This window comes from Nanorana parkeri, unplaced genomic scaffold (assembly GCF_000935625.1).
Source record: "Nanorana parkeri isolate BGI_ZX_2015 unplaced genomic scaffold, ASM93562v1 scaffold237, whole genome shotgun sequence".
In the NCBI taxonomy this organism is placed as follows: Eukaryota; Metazoa; Chordata; class Amphibia; order Anura; family Dicroglossidae; genus Nanorana; species Nanorana parkeri.
In genome coordinates, this window is record NW_017306505.1 from 767,993 (window position 1) to 777,430 (window position 9,438).

The 9,438-nt window shown below is 49.8% G+C and overlaps 1 protein-coding gene across 1 annotated transcript in view; it reads left to right on the forward strand.

The window, feature by feature from the left end:
* HM13 (histocompatibility minor 13) overlaps window positions 1–518 on the forward strand; it is an 18,564-nt gene extending 18,046 nt beyond the window's left edge. Inside the window, exon 12 of the mRNA XM_018556396.1 lies at window positions 353–518. Coding sequence (XP_018411898.1) covers window positions 353–419 — 67 coding nt within the window. The 3' untranslated portion in view covers window positions 420–518. The remainder of the gene's footprint in view (window positions 1–352) is intronic.
* The last annotated feature ends 8,920 nt before the right edge of the window (window positions 519–9,438 follow it).

The window sequence follows — 9,438 nt, forward strand, 5'->3', positions numbered from 1 at the left end:
CCCCCCCCAACTCTCCTCCTACGCACCGTTTGGACTGCTGGTGAATAAAGTCACTCCATGCTTTTTAACCAGTGACTACAGCTTTTGTACTTGCTGTATCTCAGCCATAACATATCAGACTCATAAGGGATAATGGAGGCAAATAACGAATTTGCTATCAGCCTTTTGGCACTGACTGAACACAGTTGCTGACTCTGTGCAAATGATTAATGTTGCCTTTTCATGTGGCTACCCATGTTGAGTCCTGAGGTTTTCAATAGCCACGGCTCTTGGTGATGGGTGTTGTCTGGGGGTTACCAGGGCTATGGGGCATGTAGGGACAAAATTATCATTACCACCCTCCTTCTTCCAGATACGAGGAGCAGCCAAAAGAAACAGCAACAGACCCAAAGAATGAGAAAGAAAAGAAAGAGGACTGATTTGCCATGCTTTGACAATTGCCTGGAAAGGGGGAGGGCCAAAAGTCTGTGGGAATGGAGCGCTGCCCCTTGTGTTACCCCCATTAACGCTCCCCCCCCCCTTCCAATCCCCACCTTTCCCTTGCGCTCTCTGTGTATGTGTGCGCATAAACAGCTTTTGCCCCTCTCCATCGCCCGTCATGGGTGTGCATTTGTGCCTGTCTTGTGTTGCTGGGCCGATATTTTTATATTTTGTATGGTGGATTTGCTTTCTATAGTATTAAATCATCCGTGAAGATGCCTCTCTGTACTGTTATGTATGTAGGAATGTTTAAAGTCCCGGATTGGGTGTACCAAGATGGCAACTGTGAAGTCAATCCTCTACTGTGCGGCAAGACTCAAGGATGTGCTTCTAGCTTCTGACAGTCGGGTCCTTCAAACCATCAAGTTAATGAGCACTTTGGATTATCAGAAGTGCTTGCTTTTGTACACTACTTCCTACGTCTTTTGGGGGCTCTTGCAATGAGATTTCTGGAATTGAGATCACAGCTCCGCCCCCAGGCCATGGCTTTTGTCATTGGGACTTGGCTGGAGCTTGAGTCCCATTTTTATTATTACTTTTACAGAGGATGCAGCAGGATTGGCTAGACTCCATTCTGATGGCCTCAGAGTCAGGGTACTCGGTGGAGAAATATTGCTACTGTAGTCTCTCAGAGATAAAAGAAACCCAAAGGGGCTATTCAAGCCTTCGGTGCCCTTCAAAATCTAAAATATCTGCTTTTTTTTTTTTATTTGCAACAAATTGCGCTTCATTGGTGTGTTGCTCTTCATATCTGAGCCAGCGTCACCAGCTTGTGATCTTCTGGATTCAAGATGGTGGAAGGGATCACAAACAGTGATGCCGTTATGATGGAAGTATTTCCACCACCTCTTAAGAGATGGCCCTTCTAAACCAGGGTTCCTCCAGAGGTTGCTCAAGGTTCTTCCAGCTGTGGCTGATTGACCTTCCATCTGATGGTGCCTCCATGGTCCCAGGTCCAATGCCACTTGCAGGAGCCAACTGCATGATGCCATTGATCTGTAAAGGAAGCATTCATCCCATTGACCTCTCATGATTTATTGTTAGTGGAGGTTCCTTGAAGATTATTTCAAGGTTCCTTTTGGGGTAAGAAGTTTGAGAATGGTTGTCTTAAGAGGTAGATATTCCTTCCTTATTGGTAAATTGTGATTTAGAAGGAGAATTGCAGGTTTTGTAATGACCGTGTTTTTTGAGGATTGTAATAACCCCACTTTTCGGACATTTATTTAGTTTTGTAATTTAAGGTTTAAGGGGGGCCTGTGCTGCGCAAATAACCGATTCACAAAAATGTCTGTCGCCTTGACCTCAAGAAAGGAGGAAGGAGCAAATTAGAAGTGCAATCTAGTTGGCTTAGCTTTCATATAATAAATAAGACAAACAATTTTACAATGTTCCTCTCCGATTACTTCCTTGAATACATTGAGCTGACCTCCATTGTAGGAAACCACACGCAGCCTCTGTGAAGCTACAAATGGCTGATTCTAGAACAGTGGTTCTCAACCTATGGGTCGGGACCCCCTCGGGGGTCGAATGACGATTTGCCAGGGGTCGCCTAGTCAGAAAAAGAAAACAAAAACACTATAGGAATGCATAGCTAGATTCCTATTGGCTATTTCACTTTGCAAAAGCCAATAGCAAACTAGCTATTGCACCCGCCCTCTGATGCTGCCAATCAGTAGAGGGGGACCTGAAGTTCTCCACCAGGTCCCCTACCTGTGGTGTCGCTGTGCAAGGTGAGAGTCCTCCTCAGCTCTCTCCTAGCGCAGCAGTGTCAGTTCTCCTGCCACGCCTCCAGATGTCGCTGCAGCAGCCGCGTCATCCCTAAATTTTACCTTTGGGGGTCACCACAACTTGGCAAATGTTACTAAGGGGTCCCGGCCCTAGAAAGGTTGAGAACCACTGTTCTAGAAGCTAGCTGTGTGAATGTGCTTACACAGGAAATCCTGAAGCAAAGTGAAACAAAGTATATGTATATATATATATACATGTATGTATGTATGTATATAGATATATAGCGCATTTGTCTAAATGGTTGCAGGTGTTTGTTAGCACATGTGACTTTTCATGAATTGTTTTTTTAGTAAGAAAGGTTTGGGCTTCTGCATAATTCACAGAATACGTGTCAGTCGGTCAAGCGAGACATTCTACTTGAAGCTGAAACCCACAAGCCAGGGAGAAGCAGAAGTGACTCATCTGGAGGCAGAGAGATGGCTGGGCTGACAGAGAACACTGTGAGAATTGGAAGGGGTAGAGGAGGCAGAGTAGAAGATGACAGGGAAGCAGAAGAGGGGAGAGGAGACAGAGTAGAGTAGAAGATGACAGGGAAGCAGAAGAGGGGAGAGGAGACAGAGTAGAGTAGAAGATGACAGGGAAGCAGAAGAGGGGAGAGGAGACAGAGTAGAGTAGAAGATGACAGGGAAGCAGAAGAGGGGAGAGGAGACAGAGTAGAGTAGAAGATGACAGGGAAGCAGAAGAGGGGAGAGGAGACAGAGTAGAGTAGAAGATGACAGGGAAGCAGAAGAGGGGAGAGGAGACAGAGTAGAGTAGAAGATGACAGGGAAGCAGAAGAGGGGAGAGGAGACAGAGTAGAGTAGAAGATGACAGGGAAGCAGAAGAGGGGAGAGGAGACAGAGTAGAGTAGAAGATGACAGGGAAGCAGAAGAGGGGAGAGGAGACAGAGTAGAGTAGAAGATGACAGGGAAGCAGAAGAGGGGAGAGGAGACAGAGTAGAGTAGAAGATGACAGGGAAGCAGAAGAGGGGAGAGGAGACAGAGTAGAGTAGAAGATGACAGGGAAGCAGAAGAGGGGAGAGGAGACAGAGTAGAGTAGAAGATGACAGGGAAGCAGAAGAGGGGAGAGGAGACAGAGTAGAGTAGAAGATGACAGGGAAGCAGAAGAGGGGAGAGGAGACAGAGTAGAGTAGAAGATGACAGGGAAGCAGAAGAGGGGAGAGGAGACAGAGTAGAGTAGAAGATGACAGGGAAGCAGAAGAGGGGAGAGGAGACAGAGTAGAGTAGAAGATGACAGGGAAGCAGAAGAGGGGAGAGGAGACAGAGTAGAGTAGAAGATGACAGGGAAGCAGAAGAGGGGAGAGGAGACAGAGTAGAGTAGAAGATGACAGGGAAGCAGAAGAGGGGAGAGGAGACAGAGTAGAGTAGAAGATGACAGGGAAGCAGAAGAGGGGAGAGGAGACAGAGTAGAGTAGAAGATGACAGGGAAGCAGAAGAGGGGAGAGGAGACAGAGTAGAGTAGAAGATGACAGGGAAGCAGAAGAGGGGAGAGGAGACAGAGTAGAGTAGAAGATGACAGGGAAGCAGAAGAGGGGAGAGGAGACAGAGTAGAGTAGAAGATGACAGGGAAGCAGAAGAGGGGAGAGGAGACAGAGTAGAGTAGAAGATGACAGGGAAGCAGAAGAGGGGAGAGGAGACAGAGTAGAGTAGAAGATGACAGGGAAGCAGAAGAGGGGAGAGGAGACAGAGTAGAGTAGAAGATGACAGGGAAGCAGAAGAGGGGAGAGGAGACAGAGTAGAGTAGAAGATGACAGGGAAGCAGAAGAGGGGAGAGGAGACAGAGTAGAGTAGAAGATGACAGGGAAGCAGAAGAGGGGAGAGGAGACAGAGTAGAGTAGAAGATGACAGGGAAGCAGAAGAGGGGAGAGGAGACAGAGTAGAGTAGAAGATGACAGGGAAGCAGAAGAGGGGAGAGGAGACAGAGTAGAGTAGAAGATGACAGGGAAGCAGAAGAGGGGAGAGGAGACAGAGTAGAGTAGAAGATGACAGGGAAGCAGAAGAGGGGAGAGGAGACAGAGTAGAGTAGAAGATGACAGGGAAGCAGAAGAGGGGAGAGGAGACAGAGTAGAGTAGAAGATGACAGGGAAGCAGAAGAGGGGAGAGGAGACAGAGTAGAGTAGAAGATGACAGGGAAGCAGAAGAGGGGAGAGGAGACAGAGTAGAGTAGAAGATGACAGGGAAGCAGAAGAGGGGAGAGGAGACAGAGTAGAGTAGAAGATGACAGGGAAGCAGAAGAGGGGAGAGGAGACAGAGTAGAGTAGAAGATGACAGGGAAGCAGAAGAGGGGAGAGGAGACAGAGTAGAGTAGAAGATGACAGGGAAGCAGAAGAGGGGAGAGGAGACAGAGTAGAGTAGAAGATGACAGGGAAGCAGAAGAGGGGAGAGGAGACAGAGTAGAGTAGAAGATGACAGGGAAGCAGAAGAGGGGAGAGGAGACAGAGTAGAGTAGAAGATGACAGGGAAGCAGAAGAGGGGAGAGGAGACAGAGTAGAGTAGAAGATGACAGGGAAGCAGAAGAGGGGAGAGGAGACAGAGTAGAGTAGAAGATGACAGGGAAGCAGAAGAGGGGAGAGGAGACAGAGTAGAGTAGAAGATGACAGGGAAGCAGAAGAGGGGAGAGGAGACAGAGTAGAGTAGAAGATGACAGGGAAGCAGAAGAGGGGAGAGGAGACAGAGTAGAGTAGAAGATGACAGGGAAGCAGAAGAGGGGAGAGGAGACAGAGTAGAGTAGAAGATGACAGGGAAGCAGAAGAGGGGAGAGGAGACAGAGTAGAGTAGAAGATGACAGGGAAGCAGAAGAGGGGAGAGGAGACAGAGTAGAGTAGAAGATGACAGGGAAGCAGAAGAGGGGAGAGGAGACAGAGTAGAGTAGAAGATGACAGGGAAGCAGAAGAGGGGAGAGGAGACAGAGTAGAGTAGAAGATGACAGGGAAGCAGAAGAGGGGAGAGGAGACAGAGTAGAGTAGAAGATGACAGGGAAGCAGAAGAGGGGAGAGGAGACAGAGTAGAGTAGAAGATGACAGGGAAGCAGAAGAGGGGAGAGGAGACAGAGTAGAGTAGAAGATGACAGGGAAGCAGAAGAGGGGAGAGGAGACAGAGTAGAGTAGAAGATGACAGGGAAGCAGAAGAGGGGAGAGGAGACAGAGTAGAGTAGAAGATGACAGGGAAGCAGAAGAGGGGAGAGGAGACAGAGTAGAGTAGAAGATGACAGGGAAGCAGAAGAGGGGAGAGGAGACAGAGTAGAGTAGAAGATGACAGGGAAGCAGAAGAGGGGAGAGGAGACAGAGTAGAGTAGAAGATGACAGGGAAGCAGAAGAGGGGAGAGGAGACAGAGTAGAGTAGAAGATGACAGGGAAGCAGAAGAGGGGAGAGGAGACAGAGTAGAGTAGAAGATGACAGGGAAGCAGAAGAGGGGAGAGGAGACAGAGTAGAGTAGAAGATGACAGGGAAGCAGAAGAGGGGAGAGGAGACAGAGTAGAGTAGAAGATGACAGGGAAGCAGAAGAGGGGAGAGGAGACAGAGTAGAGTAGAAGATGACAGGGAAGCAGAAGAGGGGAGAGGAGACAGAGTAGAGTAGAAGATGACAGGGAAGCAGAAGAGGGGAGAGGAGACAGAGTAGAGTAGAAGATGACAGGGAAGCAGAAGAGGGGAGAGGAGACAGAGTAGAGTAGAAGATGACAGGGAAGCAGAAGAGGGGAGAGGAGACAGAGTAGAGTAGAAGATGACAGGGAAGCAGAAGAGGGGAGAGGAGACAGAGTAGAGTAGAAGATGACAGGGAAGCAGAAGAGGGGAGAGGAGACAGAGTAGAGTAGAAGATGACAGGGAAGCAGAAGAGGGGAGAGGAGACAGAGTAGAGTAGAAGATGACAGGGAAGCAGAAGAGGGGAGAGGAGACAGAGTAGAAGATGACAGGGAAGCAGAAGAGGGTAGAGGAGGCAGAGTAGAAGATGACAGGGAAGCAGAGGAAGGGGGTAGAGGAGGCAGAGTGAAGGATGGCAGTGAAGCAGAGGAGAGGCTAAATGAGGCAGAGTAGAAGATGAAAGTGAAACAGAGTAGAGGAAGCAGAGTAGAAGTTAATAGCAGAGCAGAAGAGGGGGAGGTAGATGAGGGGGTTTAACAGAACAGTTGGTGATGATTCAGCTTTGGGTGGTGGTAAAGAAGGGACACTAGTAGCTGATCCTGGGGGCAGTTTAAAGTTAGCGGTAGAGGAGGCATTGTAAAAGTTGGCAGGGGAGGCAGCGTAGTAGCTGGGTACAGAGTAGGGGAGGGGGTACCAGAGGTAAAGTGGAAGCAGGTGGCAAAGTAGGGAATGAGTTAGAAGAGGTGGAGTGTACACTGCCAGTGAAGCTTGGGAGAGAAGTAGAGGAGGCAGACTAAAAGGTGATGGTAGAGCAGGGGAGCAGGTAGAGGAGGCCAACTAGAGTTTGATGGAGGAGGTAGGTAAGAGGCATAGTAGAAGTTGATGGCAGAAAAGGGAAGGAGATCGATGAGGGAGTGGTGGAGGCATAGTAGGAGTTGATAGCAGAGCACGGAATGGAGTAGAGGTGGATGGCAGGGGAAGGGGATAGAGGACACAGAGTAGAGGATGGTGGCAAAGCAGAGGACAAGGTAGAGAATGCAGAGTAGAGGCTGATGGCAGAGGAGGGAATAAGGTAGAGGAGGCAGAGTAAAAGTTAATGGCAGAGAAGGGGAGGGGGTAGAGGAGGCAGAGTAGAAGATGACAGGGAAGCAGAAGAGGGTAGAGGAGGCAGAGTAGAAGATGACAGGGAAGCAGAAGAGGGTAGAGGAGGCAGAGTAGAAGATGACAGGGAAGCAGAAGAGGGTAGAGGAGGCAGAGTAGAAGATGACAGGGAAGCAGAAGAGGGTAGAGGAGGCAGAGTAGAAGATGACAGGGAAGCAGAAGAGGGTAGAGGAGGCAGAGTAGAAGATGACAGGGAAGCAGAAGAGGGTAGAGGAGGCAGAGTAGAAGATGACAGGGAAGCAGAAGAGGGTAGAGGAGGCAGAGTAGAAGATGACAGGGAAGCAGAAGAGGGTAGAGGAGGCAGAGTAGAAGATGACAGGGAAGCAGAAGAGGGTAGAGGAGGCAGAGTAGAAGATGACAGGGAAGCAGAAGAGGGTAGAGGAGGCAGAGTAGAAGATGACAGGGAAGCAGAAGAGGGTAGAGGAGGCAGAGTAGAAGATGACAGGGAAGCAGAAGAGGGTAGAGGAGGCAGAGTAGAAGATGACAGGGAAGCAGAAGAGGGTAGAGGAGGCAGAGTAGAAGATGACAGGGAAGCAGAAGAGGGTAGAGGAGGCAGAGTAGAAGATGACAGGGAAGCAGAAGAGGGTAGAGGAGGCAGAGTAGAAGATGACAGGGAAGCAGAAGAGGGTAGAGGAGGCAGAGTAGAAGATGACAGGGAAGCAGAAGAGGGTAGAGGAGGCAGAGTAGAAGATGACAGGGAAGCAGAAGAGGGTAGAGGAGGCAGAGTAGAAGATGACAGGGAAGCAGAAGAGGGTAGAGGAGGCAGAGTAGAAGATGACAGGGAAGCAGAAGAGGGTAGAGGAGGCAGAGTAGAAGATGACAGGGAAGCAGAAGAGGGTAGAGGAGGCAGAGTAGAAGATGACAGGGAAGCAGAAGAGGGTAGAGGAGGCAGAGTAGAAGATGACAGGGAAGCAGAAGAGGGTAGAGGAGGCAGAGTAGAAGATGACAGGGAAGCAGAAGAGGGTAGAGGAGGCAGAGTAGAAGATGACAGGGAAGCAGAAGAGGGTAGAGGAGGCAGAGTAGAAGATGACAGGGAAGCAGAAGAGGGTAGAGGAGGCAGAGTAGAAGATGACAGGGAAGCAGAAGAGGGTAGAGGAGGCAGAGTAGAAGATGACAGGGAAGCAGAAGAGGGTAGAGGAGGCAGAGTAGAAGATGACAGGGAAGCAGAAGAGGGTAGAGGAGGCAGAGTAGAAGATGACAGGGAAGCAGAAGAGGGTAGAGGAGGCAGAGTAGAAGATGACAGGGAAGCAGAAGAGGGTAGAGGAGGCAGAGTAGAAGATGACAGGGAAGCAGAAGAGGGTAGAGGAGGCAGAGTAGAAGATGACAGGGAAGCAGAAGAGGGTAGAGGAGGCAGAGTAGAAGATGACAGGGAAGCAGAAGAGGGTAGAGGAGGCAGAGTAGAAGATGACAGGGAAGCAGAAGAGGGTAGAGGAGGCAGAGTAGAAGATGACAGGGAAGCAGAAGAGGGTAGAGGAGGCAGAGTAGAAGATGACAGGGAAGCAGAAGAGGGTAGAGGAGGCAGAGTAAAAGTTAATGGCAGAGAAGGGGAGGTGGTAAAGGTGGCAGAGTGGAGGTTGATGGTAGAGCAGGGGAGAGGGGACATAGAGGTTGATGGTAGAGCAGGGGAGAGGGGACATAGTAGAGGTTGATGAAGAGCAGGGGAGAGGGGACATAGTAGAGGTTGATGGTAGAGCAGGGGAGAGGGGACATAGTAGAGGTTGATGATAGAGAGGGGACATAGTAGAGGTTGATGGTAGAGCAGGGGAGAGGGGAGGCATAGTCGAGTTTGATGGTAGAGCAGGGGATGAGGTAGAGGAGGCATAGTCGAGTTTGATGGTAGAGCAGGGAATAAGGTAGAGGAGGCAGAGTAAAAGTTAATGGCAGAGAAGGGGAGGTGGTAAAGGTGGCAGAGTGGAGGTTGATGGTAGAGCCGGGGGGAGGGGAGGCATAGTCGAGTTTGATGGTAGAGCAGGGGATGAGGTAGAGGAGGCATAGTACAGCAGGGTAGAGGGGACATAGTAGAGGCTTATGGTAGAGCAGGGGAGAGGGTAGAAGAGGCATAGTAGAGGTTGATGGCAGAACAAGTTAGGAGGTAGAGGAGGCATAGTAGAGGTTGATGGCAGAACAAGGGAGGGTTGGAGGAGGGAGGGGAGGCATAGTAGAGGTTGATGGTAGAGCAGGGGAGAGGGGACATAGTAGAGGTTGATGACAGAGCAGGGGAGAGGGGACATAGTAGAGGTTGATGGCAGAGCAGGGGAGAGGGGACATAGTAGAAGTTGATTGGTAGAACAGGGGAGAGGGGACATAGTAGAGGTTGATGGTAGAGCAGGGGAGAGGGGACATAGTAGAGGTTGATGGTAGAGCAGGGGAGAGGGGACATAGTAGAGGTTGATGATAGAGCAGGGGAGAGGGGACATAGTAGAGGTTGATG